Consider the following 23,725-nt stretch of genomic DNA (forward strand, 5'->3'; position numbering starts at 1 on the left):
TGGTAATTTATGTAGTTTAAAGAATGCACCTTTTATATTGCTGTAAGCACTTCCTGAACATTTTGACAGACCATCAAAAAGTGGACACTTTCACCTTCAAGTATAATGTTACATCCATATTCTGTTTATTCATGAAGACTGTGGAAATCTAAATATCAGATTTTGCTGTTTTCAGCATTGTGCTGAGTTTCAAACATTGTGCTGATTCTGACCTCTAGAAACAGCAGTTTGTTTTACAAGCGCTGACTTTTTGTCTTTTATCCTTGAACTGAAAGCAGCAGACGGGCTGTTTGAAGCAGCACACTATTTTCATTTCAGATATTAGCTTTTTTGTGAATGGGCCAAATTTAAATCTGATGTTCTGATTATGAATCTATGGATCTGTGGAGTGTATATCAGATTGTAAAAACCCCATATATGGTGTATGGCAACAAAAACAGCACGTTTGACTATTTGGAAGATATGCACTTGTTTAAAATTGCTGATGCACTTACAGCTTCACGTCTAAAAATTATTTTAAAACTGACCACTATCTCTTGTTGTTTATAGGAAACCTTTAAATACACTGGATACTCAAGCTCTCAGAGGTGTTACGTAAATGGGTGCACCGATGTTGCATGATTCCTCCTTTCTAAACCTAATTCCATCTGACACAAGCTTAATTAAGCTAGTAGTTTTAAACTGCTATTTAAGAAGCCATTCAGAGAGCTTGTTTGTGTACCTGTGTGTGCGTGTGTGGGTAAAACGACAGCAATAAAAACCTGTTTATCCAGTAAGAGGATGTCAGGCTTTATGGCGTGACCCCCCTCTGTGCTCCTGTGAGTAATGGCTCTGCTTCTTCCACTCTTGTCTTGACTTCTCTCTGGCAAGTCCAGACTGTTCAGAAATAAGAGCTCTCGGATCTGGATTTTCCCCTTAAAGTGTCAAAATTACCTGGATGGCATTAGTGTTTAGTGGGTGTCTAAGTTGATCCGTTGTTATGGTTTGTGGATATTTCCCGATTGCTCTTTCTTTATGAGCCTTTATAAGACATGTATGTTAAAAAAAAGATTGCTTCTTGTAGAATTGTCCTTTTTGCTCTAATGTATTTGTGTGTCACTGAAATGCAGTTAAAACACAATGTGAAATGTAAGACTACACCAAATAATTGTCCCTATTTGAAAAGTTGACAAGTTGAATTATATCCTTTTTCGTTGCCAGTTGTCTAACTCTTCATCATGTTAACACAAAGCCAATTCTGCATTCAACGTTTTGTGGTAAAAACATGACCCCACAAGTTCCCTTTTAAATAAGTAATCTACCCTGAGGGCTGAGCTGACCTCTGTGTTAAGTATTGATCTAGATCAGGGGTGGGGAACCTTTTTCCTCTCAAGGGTCATTTCAATTTTTTCAACATCCTCCGAGGGCCGTACAAATGATTGACCTCTGCTTAAAAATACTATTTCACCTTTCTTTCATGCTGTGCAAAGAAAAAGAAACCTCTTAATCCAGATATCTTACCATGACTCGCGCATGCATTCACATGTGGCATGACCACCAAAACCACAGCAAACAGTTTTTGCTTGTGTTTCTAAATTACCTCGAGGGCCGTACCAAATGGTCTCGCGGTCCGTATACGGCCCGGAGGCCGGAGGTTCCCCACTCCTGATCTAGATGAAAGTGCCCCAGTGCTTTTGTCTCATACAAGAAAAACTCATGGGGATTTCTGCAGGATGTCCGCCTGAGGCCAGAAACTGGCACAAGTTGTAGTCTTCTTGGCTCTATTCTTGTATCTGTGACGGTTTTTTCACGCCCTAGTTACTGAATCCTACCCGTCAGAGAGAGACTTTGAAAATGATGCAATCAATGAAGCTGTCTCCTTGAACAATTGTCAAGTGCATTCACTTGTTGCTCAGGTTTATATACCAGTACATTTGGGTTGCAGTTATGGCTCACTGAGCAGTTGTGGCAAGCATTAAAGGCTTTGTTGGTGTAATAATTACTTGGCAGAGTGGATCAGTTATTGGCTTCAGAATGGCGTATTACATCAAGAGCCCTCAAAATGAGTACAATGAGTACAATACGGATCTGACTCCTACAGTGAGTATTAAGGCTTGTGGCTGCAAAACGACCATGACTACTTGACATTCAAGACAGCTTTTGTGTTGTCAGCAGTGTGGCACTTTGATAATTCTGTCAGCTGCATGTAGTTACTCAGACAGAGACATAATAGGTCTCATGACATCACAGCTGCTTTATTATTTACAGTTGCTTGACAGGCAGAGCGCATGCTTGTAATTCAGGCTTGGGCATCACTTGTAATTGATGCTTAAATACACATTTCCTCAATTTGTTCTGGACCCACTTGGCCTATAACATAAGCAACATATTGCACTTCATGTCCTCAGCTTGTCTATCTTTTGAGCCCTATATATTTACTTACTTTTTATTTTTAGAAGGACATGCTCATATTGTCAACCACTACCACTTACCACACCATTATCAAGGAAGCTAGTTTGCAACACTTGTCCCTAGATGGGCCTTTGTAAACATACACAGAGCTCAATAGTGGAACATACAAAACAGCAAAAAAAACGAATACAATAAGAAGTAACACTACAATCTTTATAAAAGGCAACTTATCATCTGTTCCTGTGAGATCCTTTCAAACGGAGAAAGAAGTCTCTCCAAAGGAAAAACATGTATTGTAGAATCCATGAACCCAAATAGCCACCAACAATACTGCCGCTATCTATGGCCTGTATCCCTTGAGAGAAAACTGTGCTGCACCATGGTCTATAACCTCCCTTATATAGTGCCAGAAACCCACCCATCCAGTGGGCCTCTCCCTCTGTCTCATGTCCCTTTGTTGAGTTTATTCATTTTTCACCCATGAATAACAGTTATTTATAGCCCATCATCTTTTCATGGGTCATTACTGGTGTTGAGGGGGGTCAGGGTTAACTCAGTCCTGAAGCGTCATTAGTCTTCATTCTGGCTATGAATTCATCCAACTGAGTTTCAACTGACTGGTATGCCAGCTATGCAGTCTTATGGCATGCCGCCTTGCCGCTTTTGTTGAGAGGTTATGAGGGAGTACCTCTGGGTATGGCGACGGTATTCCCAGCATCCACAGGCAACTGTTGGCAGAGTCTGCTTCTCACAGACTGTTTCAGACTTTGCTGATGGTAATGGGGCTTGTAAAATTGTAAGTAGATTCTTAATGAACTCAAGTGCCTGCTGTGAGCGTCTTAAGTCTCTCATCTCTTTATAGCACCTCTAAGCTTAATCTCAGGCCACCGGTTAGTTTGAATGTATTCAAAAACAACCGGCTTTAACTTGACACAAACCTTCTTTTAGTACAAGATAATATCAATTTCCAGCTGCGTCAGTGGCCACACTGCTCTGACTTTGCATAACCGGTAGTTGCAGAACAAAACACTCTCTTAACTACTGCTTTGTGCTGAAAGGTCACATTTCAAATGCAACGATTAATGTCCAATGTGTTAACAACTGTAGGCAAGTGTGTTGTAAGTCTTCTCCATGTGTCAGTCTGCCGGCTTGAGTAGTTCCCGGGCCAAGGGAAGGCCTGGACTTCTTCTGCCCTGAGTCCACCCCCATTCCCCAGGGTTGGAGGTACGGCTGTGGCCTGGCTCGGGACAACAGCTGTCCTCCTGCAACAGGTGGTCAGGAGGAAAGTTTTAACAAGGCTCCAGACTGAAGGATTATTGATGCTGCGACAATCTACATTTAATAGCTTTAGGGACACACGGATGGATCTACAAGCTTTAACACACACATGGTCTTAGTGTGCAGTCTGGCCCAAGCAAGCAGTCCCCCAGCCACTCGGTCTATACCACCTAAGAAGCTTAATGCTTCCTATAATTGAAATGAGATTTCTGGCAGGATCACTACAGCTTTGTCTCCTCCCCTCAACACCCTCACTCTGTGCACTGCCCCGCTGTCCCTTGACATTGCCATACTGTAGTTAATGCACCAGAGTAGGCCAAGGACATTGAAGCCAAGCCAACTACACGCTTACATCTAAATCCTGAGCGGGAACTCTTGGTTTTACGTAAATAATTGTTCATGAGTTTCCTTAAGTGAGTGTTTTTGATCTGGAAAGTTTTGGACCAGAACTTCATTTGGTTGTCCCTGGAAACTGTAACCGTTTACTTGAACTCTGTTCTGGACAGTAGTATAGTTTGGGAAATAACACCAAACAGGTGATCTGGGATCTCAAGCTTTGGCACATTCAATGTGATTGTCCACACTCATGATGCTTGATATTTCATTTCATTTAATCGTTTATTTGGCAGGGACAATGCACAATAATGAACACTTAAAACATTAAAATGTGTCAAGCGTAACAGTGCCAGATTTAGCTTTGAGCTAATTTCCATCCGCAGTCCCTCACATAAAACATTTAAGAAGATTACATTTTACAAACATAGCAAAAACAAAATACATGATATGCAAAAAGTGCAAAAGAGCAAGAGCAGCATACACAAGTATGTATGACATGGTAATACAATATAACAGCAACGACATATAAAAGTCGTGATATATAAACTGACTGAACTAACTTGGCTAGCTGGCCTTAGTTAACAGGGGCTGGACATAACGCCAGATCTTCTAACCCAGATGTAAGTAATTTCATATCTTGATAACAATGTATATCTTGGTACATCGTATTTTTGGTATTTCAATAAATAAATCCCCTAACCTTGGGAATGTCCAAGCCCAATGTCATCCTCTATGTGTGGTACCTCAGTGTTTACAATGGGATCGTGTCTTTTCAGAGGGTGTCGTTTTTCTCATACTGATATTCTGAACAAACTGTGCTGTTGTATTTGCTGTAAAGTGTCTTTACTGTAGGGTATTTTATTATATGTACAGCACTTTGGCTCGACCAAAAATAGTTTAAAAATGTGCTATATAAATAAAACTTGATTTGATTTGATTCAGCCTTCGGGATCGTTAGATCAGGACCTGTGTTATCGCCCAGAGACAGGCTCTTATCCGGCCCTCTATAATGCAGCAGATCTCCCTGTGGATCTACCATGGGCGAAGGTCACGGTCCTGTCCCCATCGATTCAAAGCCATGATGTCTTTTATCCCCAGATAGGCTTTAAATGTTTTGATGTTGTATGATTTTACTCATTTTTATAAACCATCTATCTTCATTTAGTATTTTAGTGAATATACAGTATATCAAAGATTGCACTATGCAGAGACCATTTGTCATTGTCAGTCCTAGTTAGTCTGTTTCTTCTGGAGGAAGGTAACACTCAGTCCAGCATGATGATCAGGGTGCTCTGTCAGACTCAGAGGTTAGGGGGTTGGACACTAGGGGCACTCGGGGTAAATGGGATCTTAAAACTTATCTCATCCATCAGTGCCCTTGCCCATATTGTATGAGAAGGCCCCTGTTGACGGCTATTGTTCCCTGACAGGCCCTGCCTCTTCATTAATGAACTCCACCATTGATTTGTAGTCCTGGCCACTCGGCTCTGATTGGGGCCATAGTGGGGTGGGAGGGGTGAATCCTCACAGTTGTGTTATCCTGCTGTCACTTTCACTCGATGAACAGAGACTTATTTTGACTTTGTTGGGCAATGTTTTGAACTCCTTGGGATCTCCCTCTCAAGGTAGCTTTAATCTGCATGCTTTTGAATCCACAGAGAACAAACTATATGAATTGTATGTAGGGCTGTACCTAATGTAAGTTTACAAGTTTATATTTTAAGCTTCTAATGACACTTTTTGAATGTCTATTTAGTTGGTTAAACATGAAGTAACTGGAAATGTTTGGATCAAATGAGTAGAAAACAATCCTACGCTGCCACCACTGGAATCCAATTCTAGTGGTTTGCAGTGTTTTAACTTCACCTTTTTGGACTTGGAACATCCCCCAAGTTTCAGGTTGTCTGTGTCATTGAAGACAGAGCGAGGTTTCCGTCAACGAAACTCTTTTCATGTTATAAGTTCCCAGCGGACTTTAAAATAAGTATTCTTTGTATGCGTCTGAAGGGAGATCTCAAACCTACAGTGGTGCACATACAAGCACACGCTTTCTGTAGTGTTTCATTGCAATGCTTTCCAGGAGAAAGCACGTAATTTCCCCTCTGTCTTTTTCAGACATCATCACCCTAACACACAGAACTGTGCGGTAACTGTTGGGCACTTTGCCTCTGGCGTTGCTGCTCCGACGCCACAAGGTCGACACGTACATATATGAGAAAAGAGCCAAAGAGAGACTCCAAGGTGAAGTCAGAGGAGATTTTCCTCTCTCAAAGCTCAGCACATTTGGTCCTTATTTCATGGCCACTCCTCCCAACTTGGTTTTTATCAGTCTCCTGCTAGTTTACACACTTAATTAAAGACTCCCCTCAAAGTCGGGTGGACCATTTTTAAGAGGTTTTAAACTTGCCGTCATCACGTCTCCACTGGGACTTTTATCCATTGTTTTTGAGGCTGTGATGGATGCAAATATATGGTGGAAGAATAGCAGTCTTTGAGTAAATGGTCATCTTTAAATTACAACAGTTAAGTGAACTTAAAACGTGGTTAGTAACATTGAGGCTCTAACAAGTCATTGTCTTAAGACTATACACAAAAAAGAAACATTGACACTGAAGTATTATCACCAGCCGCCTGGGAAATATAAACGAAAAACAAAAGTACTGCCCGGGTATATCACCTTGTAAAAGTTCTGAACAACGCCTGAGCAGTTAACATAAAAGATTGTTTTCTCTAACACTTAAATCACTGCAGTTGATGTTGTCACCCCAGTGTGATTTCTGGCAACTGGCAGTCAAGGCTCTGGTCCAACAGTGGTCTTTGTAGTGCCCACCGAGGAGCTATAAAGCCCCAAGTGTCCCGGTGCTAAAATACCAGAAGGTAGATGAGATATTTGAATAACTTGCGGCAAAGCCAGAAAAAGCTGCAGGGGAAACTAAACCAAAGAAGTCCTGCTAGTTTTCAGTCAATCTTTGGCGTTGAAGTCTTGCAAGGTAGGTTTCAATATCTGTGCATTTGGGCTTGTGTGTGTTAATGAGCTTGTGTTAGATAGTCTTAAGGCGAACTGTAGTAAAAAAAGTACCCTTCCCCTCCCTTTCTCTCTTGACTACCAATGAACTTGCATGGTGGAGTTTTCCATGTGGCCCCCGGGGCAGACTGACTACACACATCTCAGCTGTGAGCACAGAGAAACCCTGAAACCATGGCCTGTCAGCGGTCAGCTCCATGGAACCAACTTCTATCCCAATATTGACTTTACTTTCTCAGCATGAAGAAAAGTTGTGAATGAAACACTTGAAAGGGTGTTTTCAGATGGATTTTCTTTTCTTAGAGTGGCTTTGTACTTCATTGAAGAAACTCGGACTGAAGTTGAGAGTCGGTCTCACGGATAGGGGTTCGATCTTATCGGATATCTCTAAAGTGTAACAGACAAAGTTACAGTGAACAGTTTAAGTAGAGCACCGTCTTCCTCAGGGATCTACCTTCTCTTTGACGACTGCATTGGACATATGTTTTGAATGAGTCACAGCTTTTTTTCTGTAGATGTTGAGGTAAAAAGAGTGTGCCCTTCCTGTGTTTACCCTTACTGTGCCACATGTGGAGCTCTCTCTCTGGCAGAGAGCTGGCCAGCAGTACAAACACAGCGCCAGGCGACCACTGTAACGCCACACCTGCAGAAAAGCCAACGTGTCTCCTCCTGTAATGTAGTGCTCAAGACTGCCTATGCCTGATGGTGTTTTTTTTAATTTTTCTACAGGGAAATGCTCCATAAATTGCTTTCAGGTGACTTAACATAACTACTGGCAGCCATATGGGAGTTGTGGTGTATTACCTCAACAACACCCAAGAACAAAGCAGTGTAAATCAATAGGAACTAAAAGAGTAGCCTTCAAAAATGATTTAAAAAAAGATACTGATGAAGCAAGCCAATGTTTCTCCGGCAGGTCTTTTAACAGCAGAGGAGCCCTCACCACAAACACTCGGCCCCTTTTAGTCTTTAAGCGTGAGGTGGGAACAGTCCGGGATTTTGGGAATCTTGACGTTCCCGATAATGGACTGATACATATTTTGTTGGTGGTCCAATCTTTCAACGCCTTTAACTCAGATGTCATTGGGTTTTGGTGAAAATATCACAGCCCAACTGTAATTCAGTGGACTGATGCTTGTCAGGAGAACGGATATTACCAATGTGCCACAGCCAGCGGCAATTATTGATCAAAAAGATTGATTTCAAAAGGAAGGGAGATTGATTTCAAAAGGAAGGGATCCAGTTTCTAGTTTGTCCTCCATAGAGCGTAGGTTGGCGTCACTGCTGTGGTGAAATAAATATGATTAACATGGTGTCAAGTCTTACCCATGATCTTCACATCAAAACAAGAGCTTTTTATTTATAGTCCTGCAGGGTAAGTGTGAGTGAGTTATACAAGAGCTAGCCCTTTTAACACACTCTTAGATGTTTTAGTAGTTTTCTTTGAGGAGTGAAGTTTTTTTGGTTTTGAAGTTTGAGCGTTTAACATCTGGCCCCTAAATAAAACCACGATTACAATCCACCACAACCATCACAGATATTGAACCCAACCCACACATGCACCACATAAGTTGGAAATTCGCATCCCAGACTGTGTCCTTCTTATCCCAGATTTTTCACAATGTGCGGCAGACTGTCCCCTCGCATGACTGTCGCAGGGAGAGGGCTTAAGGGGTTAGGAAAGGTTAGCAGACAAGTTATAAAGAACCACCAGACATAACTAACGTGTGTGTGTGTGTGTCAGCTTTAAAATAGTGTGTGGTGATGACGACAGTGTTACTACAGATGGGAAGGATTGCTTGGATTGTGTTTTGTTGAAATTGAACGTGTGTGTGTGTTGTATTGTGATGTGATGGGGGGGCCTCTGAGAAAAGCAGGGCAGCTTCTTGCCGAGCAGACATGCTGTCATCAGCAGATAGTTAGTCTGCAGGAACAATGGGGCTGGCTCTCTGTCTTGTCTGTCAGTCACTCCAGCATGCAATCATCCAGGAATGTCTTTCTTCTGCAGACAGCGGAGTGAGAGGTGGAGAGCACTATACGCTAAAACAGGCTGGACTTCATTTTCTTCTTAGACAGCAGCGTTCTGCCCTCTTTACGCTTGTTCTGTGTTCATATGAAGTCAGCTTTTTGTTCACAGAAGCCCAATATTAGTATTGGGTTACTTAAAATTGCCTTTTTGTCATCACGGTAGAACGGATTGTTGTATTTAAGGAAATAAAAATAAAAAGCAATTAGGTGTTATTCATGCTCTGAAGTTGCTTAAATAACCCCCCCCTGGGGCAATGAAACTACACATTTTTACCAGACCAAACATCTTATTAATTTGTGAAATGTGCAAAAAAAATAGCCTTCTCTTTTTCTTTTTTTAATACATTGAATTATAAACAAACTATTCAGCAAATAGTTTTCAATAATTTGAAAAAAGTGAACTGCAGTGCCATTTTATCAGAAAACTCATCCAAAATGTCCCCACCTTGTGTAGTATCCAGGACTAGCTTTGCATTCTTCCCGAGTTGTAGCCATATAAAGGGACATTGAGCGTTTCATGTGAACAACCCAGAAAGTGGACAATGGCTGCACTATGTGAAGACTGTGTGACCCTCTCTGGATAATTCCCCCTTCTTGTTTTGGTTTTGAAGACCTTGGCAAATGCTGGGCCAAGCACTTTGGATTCATTCGCTCTGGTTTTGGCACTTTTCGTTCAACTATGTGCTTACCCACCTTAGATTTGCCTTGTGGGTCAAAAATGCAATTTTATGCAGAAATTAGTCGCTTATTTGGGGCTTTTTTTCTGCATACGTTTGCTGTTTTTCTTCGAAAGGTGGTTGTGGTAACTGCAGGGCTAACAAGAGGTGGTTATGAGGCCTGGTAGAGGGCCATCTCTCTCTTTTTTGAATGAGATTTCATTCACCACTATAATCAAATCATATCTTTTTAAAAGGTTGTAAAATCTAGGGGGTGTAAGAAAATTACATAAACAATTAGAATCGCAATATAATATTTTGTGATGCTATATTGCCTTTTGAAAACACAATTGACTGTTTTAATGCTTATTTGTGTGTTCTTTGTACTATGACAGTTTTCCTTAATTAGATTTGAACAAATTGTGATATATTTATAGCCTTACAGTATTGAAATATATATTTTCCCTTCATCATGATATCATATGGACAGACTCTTGCCAATACAAAGCCCTAGTACCTTCTCATTCAGAACGACTGAGCTGTCATATTCTTGTGTTGAGAGGCAAGCTGCTATCTTTTGTGTTTTCTTTGTGTTTAATGTGAGCCCTTTCCTGCTTTTTTTGTCAATGTCAACACATAAGATACTATCTCTGTGCTGTGCTCACAGATATCAGTCACCTTATACACGTTGCTCCACTGTTTGGAAAAATGCATCACCATAAGTGAACGAATCAATGTGGCGACAACCCCCATGACCCTGCAGTGTTGTGGTAGTCTCTGCAGATTGGCTGGCAGCAGATGGTGCCTTATAATAATCCAGATGATGATGATGATGATGATGATGATGGCAAGATGATGTAATGCATTAAGGCGGTTAATAATTTTGGATCATGTGGGAGTTTCTCCTCCTTCCAAAAAGATTAGTCAGCGGCTGTAAAGGGAAAGAAGAGCCACTCTGGTTCCTTTTACTTTGAGTGCCTATTAGGAGAGGAAAAATGCTGACATTGCAGTAATGTAATGTACAGTGCTTGTGAGGCAGCTCAGAGGCTGTTTCTATTGTGTGAGGATGCAGCTCTGATCCAGTGCTGCTAAATCGCTACACAGTACAGTGGAAGTCCCTCTTGCTTTGACATTTGTTGGGTTCAAAAAGTCTAACAAGAGTTCTCGCATGTAGAGTGGCCTGGTGCTTGGGGAAGAGTCACTCTGCTGAACCCTGGAGAGCACGTTGGAGGGGGAAATGTGTGAAAGTGACTGTCATCTGAGTGTGAATGATTTAGAGCAGTGTGTTTGTTGTGTTCAGCTGCGATTGGTTTATTAGCCCGCCTGTCTGCCCCCCACCTGTCTCGCCTCTTTCTCCCGTCGGACCACTCTGTGAATATTGAAAGGGTCTGCTGGAGCGTGATACCGCCTGATTAAGTGTCAATATGCATGTAAGGCTTAAACTGATCAAACTGATTCGCAGGCTGATTACTGACGTCGTGTGGAGGTCAACCAGAGGCTTAGGTCTACCAATGTGTCAGTAGACAGTGTACTCACTAAGTCTTGATCATTCACCTTTCTATACCGAAGGGAAATGTGCACCAACGCATGTGAGCCAAACTGGGAATTTCTAAAAAAAAGCCTCTGCCAAGCAAACATATGAAAGTGTTTTATTTTCCAAACTCTGCTGGGAGCCGTTTCACCAGCATCTGCTTTTGTATTATTATTTTTCAGCTGTTAGTAGTTCCTCTCTCCTTTTTAAGCATTGCATCAAGCAGATTAAGTGCATAACAGAACGATCCAAGGCACGCTTTTGAAAGTAAGAAGCTTTTAATCAAATCGAATTTGTCATTTTCAAAAGTGTGGAAATACTATAAACGCCAAATGCTCTATTCGTACCTAGTATAGAATTGGAATGTGGCAAAGGTTGGCCTCTTAAAGTTGCTTATCTGGCGATTGTGTAGACACGGTTAACAATATGACATGCTCTGTTTTAACTCAAGCCTATTTTGGAAAATTCACATGTCACATTTTGGATCACAAGGCAGCCCATGATAATGACATTATAAGGATAAATTGTGGTGATTTGAATGTAAATCAACCAATCAAAAAGGGTTGAACAGTTGCAGTGTGCTGCATGTAGCCGATAAAGAACCTCTCTTACCAAAGCAGTAACATGAAACTGACTGTTGCTGCAGCATATGCATCAAAAGCTTTACTCACAAAGTGAACAGCTTACTATAAATCTTTTGTCCATTTGGCTTGTCTTCCTCCACAAAAACATCAATGCTGCTTCCAGGGAGCCCAGATGAGCTGGTCAGAGTGCTGCGTTTCTATTTACCGCCTGATTTATCATATCTGTGTATAAACTCCGTGATGTCATGCTAGCTACAATAATCTGTGACTTGCATTTACCAATATTTGAGCAAAAACAGCTATTAACAGAAAGCCACATTTACAGATTGGTTTCGAAACTATTTTGCATTTCTCTTATGAAATTATAAAATGCATGATGAAACACACACAAGACAGTCTGATGTCTTTTATACAAACACCGTTACATGCTTCGACTTTAGTAGCTCACCCTTGTTTGACCTCTTATCCTCAGTACCAAAAACATCATCATCACATCATCAAAAAGTCAATCAATAAATGATAAATAAAGGTTTTATGGGCTCATTTAGAAATTGCTTCCAGCAAAACTGAAACAAAGGAGAGATCTTATTCTGTGAAAGACAAGTGTATAAAGAGATGTACACATCCAGTGAAATATTGTATTTGATCCTAAGTTGTACACTTAACTCTTATTTTAAATGTAGATCCACTGTCAAGCCTTCTACTGTCTGACAGAAGCTCGGCTACCAGCAGAAATGCTCTCAAGGCGTTAGCTTTGAGTCCTGGGAGTAGATTGAACGTAGAGAGCAGAGTGGTATCAGCTCTGCTAAGAAAACACTCGGTGGCTGTCTCCAGTTACCCTTTAAAAGTCTGTGTGTGGTTGGATTGGTTTGGCGGTGTAGACAAAGATAGTACTCTGCAGCTGTATTTTTTCTCACTGTGTCTCTGCCTGTTTTGAGAGTACCTGTTTAACAGTATGGCTGTGTGGGGTCTCAGCTACAGTTAATAGGATAATAGCATATGTAACACGAGTCATTTTACAACATTGGAATTAACTAAAACCACATCGCTGTAAGTCTTACTTTGACTCAGAGGAACAAGCAGCTTCTGGTCGGCTTCATTTAATTTGCACAGTTCCCATAAGACATCAGATTTTATTTTTAGCATGTTACTTTTACTACTATACTACTGTCTGGAAGTTTGTTTTCGTAAAAACCTTTGTTGGGAAACGGTTCCTGCTCTGGTTTTTGTCATTTTGGTTATAGTACATTTGTTTTAAGGTGTTAGTTTGAATTGTTTCAGATTTGGATCCAGTTGGAATAAAACTGTAACGAACTGCAACGATATTTTGCGATCACTGCCAAAAGCCTTGTTAATATATGAAACATTTTGAAGTAATACTAGTAATGGTGCTGTTCTCTTTTTATGTTTTAACATTATGTTTGACACAGTTTGTTGAGCAACATAAATGAGGTGGGCAATTTTTGTCCAAACTTGATGCAGGCTCTGAAATATTTTCACTGGGGACAATTTGCCTTTCATAGCAGGAAAAGCACAGGTGTTACTAAAAACATTAACAATGGTTCTGTTTTAATAACAGTTTTAAAATCACAAGCCACCAAGACTCTGAGACTGAAGCATCTGAATTGAGTTTTTGTGTGCCTTTCACTACTGTGTATGTCAAAAAGTATTTCAGAAAATGTCAAATTGGGTAAAATGTCTCTCCAGCAGCTGGTGGTTATCAATCCAATAATCAGCTGTTGACTGAATTGCAGCTCAGCCTTGAGTTTTTTCTTGTGACTGATTAGTTTGTTTTGTCTCTACTTTTCCCAAGGTGTAAAACGTAACTGCTGAGGTGAATAAGACCGATTAAAACTGAATAAATGTAGGAAATGCATGGCTGTTTACACTTTCACCTCAGCCAATAGCCTTATATTTAAAGAATATGTAGTTGAAAAAGGCGACTCCACAATAAAATGCTGTGGATCAGCTTGTAGATGATGATCCATCTGCAATGTCTTAGGGCATATTGTCAATGCTTTTTTTATTATTTTTTCATTCTGCCTGCCTCTCTACCATTGGCACTTGATTTATGTGTCAGTTATCCTTTAAAGTCATGCCTGTCTGTCTCTCTCTCTGTTCCATTATGTGTTTTTGCAAGTATGTGTGTGAGTGAAATATGACCCATGGGAAAACTAAGTTCTGAATAGTTCTTCCATTTTGCAATTGCTCATAACTAGGATTTTAAATACAGCACAGATTTATGGATGTAATACATGTTGTCATCGCATGCAGTGGTGTTGCAGTGCAGTGTGGGTGTGTACAGTATTGGTGTGTTTGAATGGGGGCCATTGTGTGTTTTTGTTTCAGAGAGTCTGGGGATCTCATGTGTTTCAGTCAGTTGGGGAGCAGAGCAGGAAAAAGTGGCGCCGACTTTGGCCAGCTCGGGCGGACGTGCTTAATAAAGTCCCTAAAAACTAATATCCCAAAATCCCCCTCGCCCCCAGAGACTCCCTCACTCATCACCGCTACAGTGCTGCATTGTCTCAGCTGGACTCCCAGTGTGTGTGTGTGTGTGTGTGTGCGTGTGCTACTGATGCTACTGTCCATCATGACTCTGCTTTTCATTTGCCACACACACACAAAATAACTGACGATGGATATGGTCTATTTTTAGCTTTCCCTTGAATAATTCATTTCGAATGGAGATGGCACTAAGTCACGTACGCTACACAAACACACACACACTCTGAACATTATCATCCATACAAAGGTGATTTACAGTATCACTGCAGAGCTGTTGTATCAGAATACTAACCTGTTTCTACACCCATAAATCGCTGCGTACATCTCATACAGTTCTTGTTTTGTGCTCAGGTCACCAAATCAAAGCTTTATAGGTGGAATATAAAATGTGGATGTCATACTCATACATTGCTGGCTCGCTACCAAGTAACGTTAATTGGAAGAAGTGTCAGGAAAATGACAACAAGCGTTATTTAAAGAAATGGCGTGTGGCGCAGTGGGTTGTGTGTACATGTAGATGTTCGGATCAGGGGGTCACAGGTTCAAACCCCACTGCAGTCAGCATGTCGTTGTGTCCCTGGGCAAGACACTTCACCCCAAAATTGCTCCTGTGGGGATTGCCCACAGTATTGAGTATGTAAGTCGCTTTGGATAAAAGCGTCTAACAAGTAACATGTAATGTAATGTAATATACATTTCCTTAATCTTCTTGAAATATGCTAAGTAAATTAAAGTAATTAATTGAAGTAGTAAATCTACACTGAGTTGAGTGGTGACATTTCAGCCTCTGACTCTTTGTGTCTGTCTGCAGGCGCTGGACGTGGACCGCAGTGTTCTGTACAAGATGAAGAAATCTGTGAAGGCCATCTACACGTCTGGTCTGGGTGAGTCCTCCTGTCTGTTCTTTATGTCTGGCTTTCCATTTTCTTATCTTTCACTTCAGTCAGAAGCCTTTAAAGATGTCACTTCAAGACATTGATTTATCATATTTCTGATATCTCTTTATCAATGAATGTATCTCTTTGAGTTTGGGGTTTAGTGGCTGCTGGACAGAATTAGCATACTCAGCTATTTTTTATGTTTTATTCTATTTATATGTCTTTTACATAGTATAATGAGGTAAAAACTCAAATGCAAAATGGATAAACATTTGAAAATATTAATTGAATGCATCCATAATGCATTTGTTCCACTGCCTTGGAGTTAGAGTTAGGGGGGAGAGTTTTTGTGTTATTATTACCGTGCTCATTGTGGCTGGTTGGGCCAGTGTCGGGTGTTTCCAGTGTCTTTTGTTTGGCCGGCCTGACAGTTCCCCGCAGAGAGAGAGAGAGGGAGAGAGAGAGGGACCTCTGAACAATGTGCTGAGCATGTCTTTTTCAGAACAGTGTGAGCTCTGTTCAGAGGGGCAGCTGTCTGATCCAGACCCCCAAAGGAACAGCTGGGGAGGGGTACACGCTGCGTTTTGTGTGTGGGTGCTGAGGCATGGACACACCTCACCCAGCATTTACATATATGAAGTGCCTTTTGGTGGCTACAAGAACCTCTATTTTGTTATCCCATGACATAAAAGGCTGGTATTGTGAGTCAGTATGTGTTTTCCCATTCAGCTACCAGATTAAATGTACCTGTTGTTTATACCGTATATATATATATATATATATATATATATATATATATATAACCTTCATTTCAATCTATACTTTATTGCAGGAAGGTAGACCTGTATGACATTATCCAGTGTTTCAGGCAGTATTTTTGCTGTCGAAAGAATTGTGAGAAAGCACATTTTTGCCTCAAAGTGTGAAGCTTGTCCAGATCAGTGTTTACAATAGACTAGGGCTGTGCGATTATGGCAAAAATCATAATCACGATTATTTTGGTCAATAATTGATATCACGATTATTAAAAACGATTATCCATTTACTTTGAAAACATCCATATATTGAAAAAAAAAATGTTGAACAGTATGTTTTTAACAGTTGATTACCCTGAACTTTAAGTATAATTCAACAGAAAAACCAATAAAAAAAAAAGAAATTAAATTTTTTTTTTTTTTTTTAATAAAAATAATAATCGTTTTATTTCGATTACATTGTTTTCGTAATCGTTGCAAGCCAAAATCGTAATCGAGATTAAAATACGATTAATTGCACAGCCCTACAATAGACACACTGTATTATCTGTGGAAAGGCAAGTGGGAATGCTGTCATTCACAGTTCTCCAAGGGAATCTCTGCCAGACTCTGATCTTTTTTGAAAACAAACAAGACGACACTATGGAGCCCTTTTGTTTCATGCCCTGTAGGGTACTTGGTAGAAATCACATGGTTAAGATATACTGCATGTTCCAAATATAGATTAAAGTCTGCTGCTAAAGACAATTTACTGCAGATACAGTAGCAACAATATAATAGTTGTATGTCAACAGCTGATCAAGTTATTTTTAATGTGAAAGGGGTTGCTGGTACTGACAGAAGTAGAGATAGTTTCAGCTCAATTGTGTTTCAGCATCTTTCCGTCAAGAAATAATATTGGCAGTCAAAAATATCCCTTTACCTTTTAAAAATCATGCAGGTAAAATGTATTACTAAATTAGATGACAACTGTATTTGCCCAAGGAAAATGTGCTTTGCAATTACAGAAAGGAAAGACAACCTATACTTACTGTTGCTGCTGACACGCATTAAGCAGCTGTTACACAGTACCTAAAGCAAACCGTAAAGAAAGAGAGTGAAAGCATGTTCTTCAGAGATGATGCGTGACAAATCCTGGATAATAAGAAACACAATAGGGAGCCTCAACACTCACTGCCTCAATACTCAGAGATAAACTGTAGGTATGACAGGCTGTCGAGCCCAAACCCTGGAAGCATGTTTTCAGCTGTGAGGAATAGTAATGATGAGGAGGAGAGGATAGGGAGGAAGATGGAGGTGTCGTTGGAATGGTTACAACCAGAGATGCTGAGCAAGCAATCTAATTGTGTAGCAGTGAATACAAAAAAAATTGGAATTGCCAGTTAAAGAGATGGGAAAATACAGGAATGGCTGCACAGATGAGCGAGAGAGCCCCATGTTGCTGCAGGGGCCTGTCAGGTTGTCAGATTTTTGGTTTTGATGAATAAACCAGCAGCAGCAGCAGCATTTCAAACCGCTGAAGAACCTGCAGCAGAGCTCTTCGGACAGACGTGCCAAAGCTGCTGAACAGATAACAACTGGAGGCAGACCTATAGGTGGGCAGGAGGGCTGGATGGAGGTCCTGAATAATGCAGCACCTGACAATGTTGCGTCAGGAAAACACTCAAACTGATGGCTGGCATGTCTTTTAAGTTACGGCTGCACACTCGTATATTTATTTCTTGCCTGCAAAGTAACTGACTGTTTAAATGAAGAAAATGTTTGACTTTTTTTTACATTTCTCTAAATAAGGCAATATGTTTTCTTAGCTATTTTCACGGCTAATGAAATATAGCATGTTTTCAATTTGGGCTCGACACTGCAAACACAGCCTTCCTCTTTTAATATTTGCACATATCTAAAAACCTGTTGACATCCAACTCTGGCATAATAATTCAAGTATGTATCTCCTTTGACCAGAAATGTGGTGTGTTTGTGGCAAAGCTCTTGGAGAACCCCCAATTGAGATGCATATACCGAATGCGCTCTACACATGTTTCTTAATCCTGAATAATATCTTGTCTTGATCAGAAATTATGCAATTGGAATAAGGCCCTAATACAGGAATGTCTAAGTGGAATATGGTGTTAACATGACCCATATCTCATTTGGAATATTGTCACATTTCTGAATAATAATGGAATATTACATGTGCCCATATTGTCAATGAGGGTTCAAGTGTTTTTTTTTTTTATAGAGTTCGTAGAGAGATATGGAATTGATATGAGCTCGGCCATATGTTGTGTGAGCGTCAAACGTTGACCCGTCAGAACAGAGTGTGAGCGAATGAATGTTGGAGAGAGGAAGCAGAGACCAGTCTGCTATCTGGTGATTAAACCCTGTCTGTCACTGTTTGTTTGTGAGTGAGAAAGAAAGATAGAAAAAGTAGAGAAACAAACCTATTGGATGTCAGATAAGCCTCAGCAGGGACATAGAAACTTTCTATTGTGTTTTTTAACCGTAAAGATACTGTAAAGGAGGTTAACAACTGTGTATGAGAAAGTCATTTTTGCCGGGTGGAAAAGTGTGTTTTTGTCTGTGTTCAACGTCATCATGGCCTCTGTCCTTCAGCTAACACAAGGTTATCATTTCCCGAGGTCAAGCAACAGGAATCTTTTTTTTGTGTCTCTCTGTGTCTTACACTTAGTGCCAAACAAACATTTTTAAGTATATCTCTTACCCTTTAGATGGGCCAAAACCCACTTACAAAGTTTAATTTCAAGAGAAAATATGTAAAATTGTAATGAACGTAACCACATGTATAAAAGTAAAACCTATTACTAGTACAAGTAAATGCAGAGGAACTCTTACTAGTTAAATAAATGAGCTCTCAGATGCTAAGAATAGGCTTAATTATTAATTTCCAGAAAAACAATGCAATCTGGGAAGATCAGCTAAACTAAGATGTTGTCAGTAACAAAATAAGTAGATGGTTTTATGCTACCCGTGCCTTAAGACACTTTCAGTAGTAGTTCACTAGTTCTCAAATTTGAAGTTTGGGATCCTCACAAATGGTCGCATAAAGTAATGCTTGACAGTGATGTCTGATGACAATGTGCCACAGTTATTTATAGATTTGTTGTAAGCATTTTAAGCATCAAAATGGTACAAGAGGTGGGTGTTCAGCGTTTATAAATGGCATGAAATATTGACAAAAGGTTACAGAAGAGGGGGTAGTTTTCGGAGTCAATACTTGTTGGCATGCAAAGACAATGTTTCTTTAAGAATATCAGGTTAATGTACTGAAAATGTTTAGGCAACATGTTGAACCGCATTGAATTAGCAGGTTCTGTTTACAGTGTAAACTAAAGCAAAGGCTGCCTCTGCCCTCGGTGTCACTGCTCTTGGTTTGGTTTTTACTAGAGTAAAGAACATACATATTTTGGCGTGTAATGCACTCTTTTTTTGGGTTGAAGCTGCTCTGCAGACTGCATTTGTGATGCGTTAGGTCATGTTTCAATAAATACACATGTACTACATCACGAAGCAGCCGGGGGTAGATTGGGCAGTTAGTCGGCGCTCATGTGCCACTTCAAAAACAACTGAGCCGCAGCCAAACAGCTGGAGCTGATATGTAAACAGTGGAGTGTGTGGTCAGGTTCTGTGTCTGACAGAAAACACACTTTTAAAGTTTATTATATGTGCGACTCATTTCACTGCTTTGAACCACAAGCTGTTTTATAAGGCTTATTTAAAATGTCATTAATCTATGAATTGTTGCGTCAACAAGATGCAATGCTTGTTTTGGCCCAACAACTATCTCCCAAAGATACTGTAGGTTATTTACTAAAAGTCTAGACGACAAATATTTATGTTTTTAAAGCTTCTTAAAAAATAACTTACTTAATTACTAGTACTAGTTTAAGGTTCACTATGACTGAGTGATAATAATTGGGTGTGTATTTTCTTTTCAATGCAACTTCACATATACTATATTTTTTAAGACTAAACCATTAACCACTCAATTGAACTTTATTGTCTGTGTTCTCGAGGCAGTGGGAAAAAGACACTATCTCAGGTACTTTGTAGTAGCAGCTGTTCAAAACCCTCATTTACCACTTGTGTGCTGAGTCTTGTCGGAGCTTTATCATCAGCTCAGCTGCGGTTTAAATTAGATTTGTCTGATGTGAGGAGGTCGGCAGGTAGTGACTCAGAAGCTTTTAGCTTTCCCCTTTTAATAACATGATGGATATCTCTGCAGCAGAGACATGAGCTTATCCAGCTTCACCAACAAACCTGACACATCTGCGAATCCTGTCGCTGCTCGTTATCTCCCCCCGTGTGTGTGTGTGTGTGTGTGTGTGTGTGTGTGTGTGTGTGTGTGTGTGTGTGTGTGTGTGTGTGTGTGTGTGTGTGTGTGTGTGTGTGTGTGTGTGGTGTGTGTGTGTGTGTGGGTGTGTGTGTGTGTGTGTGTGTGTGTGTGTGTGTGTGTGTGTGTGGTGTGTGTGTGTGTGTGTGTGTGTGTGTGTGTGTGTGTGTGTGTGTGTGGTGTGTGTGTGTGTGTGTGGTGTGTGTGTGTGTGTGTGTGTGTGTGTGTGTGTGTGTGTGTGTGTGTGTGTGTGTGTGTGTGATGTGTGTGTGTGTGTGTGTGTGTGTGTGTGTGTGTGTGTGTGTGTGTGTGTGGTGTGTGTGTGTGTGTGTGTGTGTGTGTGTGTGGTGTGTGTGTGTGTGTGTGTGTGTGTGGTGTGTGTGTGTGTGTGTGTGTGTGTGTGTGTGTGTGTGTGTGTGTGTGTGTGTGTGTGTGTGATGTGGCAGCAGCAGGTGTCTTTTACCGACATCTCTTTTTTCCTTAAGTCCTTTCTTCACGCCACCCTCAAATCCTTTTCTGTCTCTTAGTGATTGTTGTCATAGCAACAGTCCCCAGTGCCCCATCCCTCCGCTGCTGTCCCGATGGCATTAGCTGTTATCAGCTGCCTACCCTGGCGTGAAGTGAATTAAGTGGAATCATTCTAGGCCTAGCCCGGTGGTAGATTAGGTCGACTTTAGACACGCTGGGAGACTTCTGTCACAGCTGCTTTATGGGTTCCCCATCACTGGTAACTGACTGGGGTTATTTTAGAGTTTGGGGGTTAAATCTGTATATATTTTTTTTCCTCTTCCTGTCTTTACATTTCTTTTACCGTCACTTGTTTGTCTCTGTCCCTGCCTGTCACTTCTGAGAGTTGTCTTCACCTCTCTCAGTACAATCATTAATAAAGTGAGGTTCAAAATATTCTTCTACCTCTGGTGTTTTTATCACAAATACGGGTAAGGGTGCAGAAGCTATTTGAGGTAGAAATATTAGGATCATAGCCATTTAAACTTTGCATAAAAGTATATACAAATTACCTTTCTCACCTCACCTCCTTCACCATCAAGATTGTCGTCAAATAACTTTCTGTTGGCTTACTAATCAACTTCATGACTATTTTCTTGGTGATGGTCAGAAGAACTAGTTGAACCAGTCAGTGATGCAGGATTCTTAATTCCCACATAAGTTTACATCTATAATAATGTTTGATATTTTTTTATTTATTATTATTAAGTTATATGCAGCTATTATTAAGCTGCATGAGAAAACTCCAGCGTTTACTGCAGCATTGTATAGAAGAGACTCCTCACCTCATTGTCCTTATTCCAGAAGATTTTCTTACACTCAAATATCAAATATAATATACAAACAATCACTTGTGTGCAGAAGCAAACCTTAAAATGTAATGGGAGGATCAGGCAGCCGGAAAATCTTGGCCTCCTAGAAGACCACCATCCATTATTCATACCCAGAGATTGTTTATTGAATTGTAACAATGAAAGTGAAAGCCCTTAGTTTGATTACACTAGCCCATCCAAGCTGACCTCTGTGTGTGTGTGTGTTTCAGCGCATGTAGAGAACGAGGAGCAGTACACTCAGGCCCTGGAGAAGTTTGGAGAGAACTGCGTGTACAGAGACGATCCTGATCTGGGTTCAGCTTTCCTCAAGTTCTCCGTCTTCACCAAGGAGCTCACTGCGCTCTTCAAAAACCTGGTGAGCCTACGTTGTGTGCATTTGGGGGTGGAGTAAAATCTTCTGGGAAAAGGCAAGATTTCCATCCTCTCCTCTCTAATTGTCTCCATCCCCTTGAGTCCCTGTGAGTCTCTAACTAACACACACATCGAGCACATACCGAGTCCAGCTGGAACTTAAAGCCCCCGGGGAGGTAGCTCTAGTTTTTCCATTGAGGCGGCCAAAGAGCCACTGCAACACAAAATATCTCCTGGATCTAAATCAACCTGATCTCTTAAAGCCAGGTTTGTTGTACTGAGGCCAGAGCTTTATTGGAAAAACCTGACACCATCATGTGAGGTCTGTTGCTTCCGCCTTAGACACTGTATCGACTCACACTGAGATCAGGAGATTTTTTTATTAGTGTTATCTCAACACCTTATATTAAAGAAATATGAGCTGCCTGCCTGACCTGGATGTGAAGATGTAATCTCTCGAAGCTTGAGCTCTCGCTTCCTAGACTACATGTGCAGCAATACACACGGGGGCTCGCAGTAAGGGGAGGTTCGTAATGTCTTATAATGGATGTATTTTAATAATGTAAAATTAAAATGTGCAAATAAATATGGTGCAATTGCTGCTGAGGGGGCACACTTCAACCCAATAACCCTTATTGCTTCAGTATTGGATATTATCACCATCTTTACTGTTCAGAAAAAAACAATTCACACACACACACACACACACACACACACACACACACACACACACACACACACACACACACACACACACACACACACTCTCTTAAACAACACACTTATTGGATTGACTCTCAGTGGTGTCGGGTGCCCCTGACTTTTAGGCTCCTGCAGGTTTTAAATCCTCTGATGTAACCCTTCAACTCTTATCTGTCTCTCTCCTCACCCTCCTCCAGTTCCAAAACATGAACAACATCATCACCTTTCCTCTGGACAGCCTGCTGAAAGGAGACCTCAAGGGAGTCAAAGGGGTAAGGAAACAAAACGGCATGGTCTTGTGTTACTCTACTGCTGAGCAGGAAGTGTTAATACGAGGAGATGAATGCTCTGTCCTCGCGCCTCAGTGAACACCACACGTTTAGTATCACAATGAGGTGTGGCTGTCATTAAAAAGTAAATTGGGTAAAGGCTAGATTGATTGAGGGTTACCAGAATACATTTCAAAATCTAGAAATAAAATCCCAAACTTTATTTACCGCTGATCATTTACTGACGTGAGTATTAACATGATGCCTGCAATAGCTCAACATGATGAAGTAGTGCAAAACTGTCAGCATGGAGCAAATGATCATCACTCTATAAAATGTGTTTAATTTTGAGTGCAGTCTACAATCAGTCAACATAATTGATGCTCAAGTGGGAGCATGCAATCACTCAATTGAGCAGGTGAAAAAGTGTCAGCATGGGGCTGATATGAACTCAGCGTTACATCACATGTTGCCTGTATCATCAGGGTGAACCAGTTACTGGAACATTTTGGAGATAATGATCTAATCAATGGAAGTTGGCAAACAGTAATATCTGCCTCTGAAAGACTTGAACACAGTTAAATGCAATCTATTCCTGCTTTAAAATCTTATTTGAAAGATATTAGGGAATTATAAATGTGTGGAAACGTTTCAGTGCCAATGCCAAACTCATACTTTTGAATAATAAACTTTAAGAAATTGATGTTTTTCCGCAAAATCCTTCCCCAAGATGTTCTGAATTGTTAAA

The 23,725-nt window shown here is 40.6% G+C and overlaps 1 protein-coding gene across 1 annotated transcript in view; it reads left to right on the top strand.

Moving 5' to 3' along the window:
- The window catches only part of asap2a (ArfGAP with SH3 domain, ankyrin repeat and PH domain 2a), a 51,898-nt gene that overhangs the window by 2,307 nt on the left and 25,866 nt on the right, over nucleotides 1–23,725 (top strand). The window contains exons 2-4 of the mRNA XM_034128643.1: nucleotides 15,146–15,218; nucleotides 21,865–22,010; nucleotides 22,906–22,980. Coding sequence (XP_033984534.1) covers nucleotides 15,146–15,218; nucleotides 21,865–22,010; nucleotides 22,906–22,980 — 294 coding nt within the window. The remainder of the gene's footprint in view (nucleotides 1–15,145; nucleotides 15,219–21,864; nucleotides 22,011–22,905; nucleotides 22,981–23,725) is intronic.

The sequence above is a fragment of the Trematomus bernacchii genome, unplaced genomic scaffold (assembly GCF_902827165.1).
Source record: "Trematomus bernacchii unplaced genomic scaffold, fTreBer1.1, whole genome shotgun sequence".
Classification (NCBI taxonomy): domain Eukaryota; kingdom Metazoa; phylum Chordata; class Actinopteri; order Perciformes; family Nototheniidae; genus Trematomus; species Trematomus bernacchii.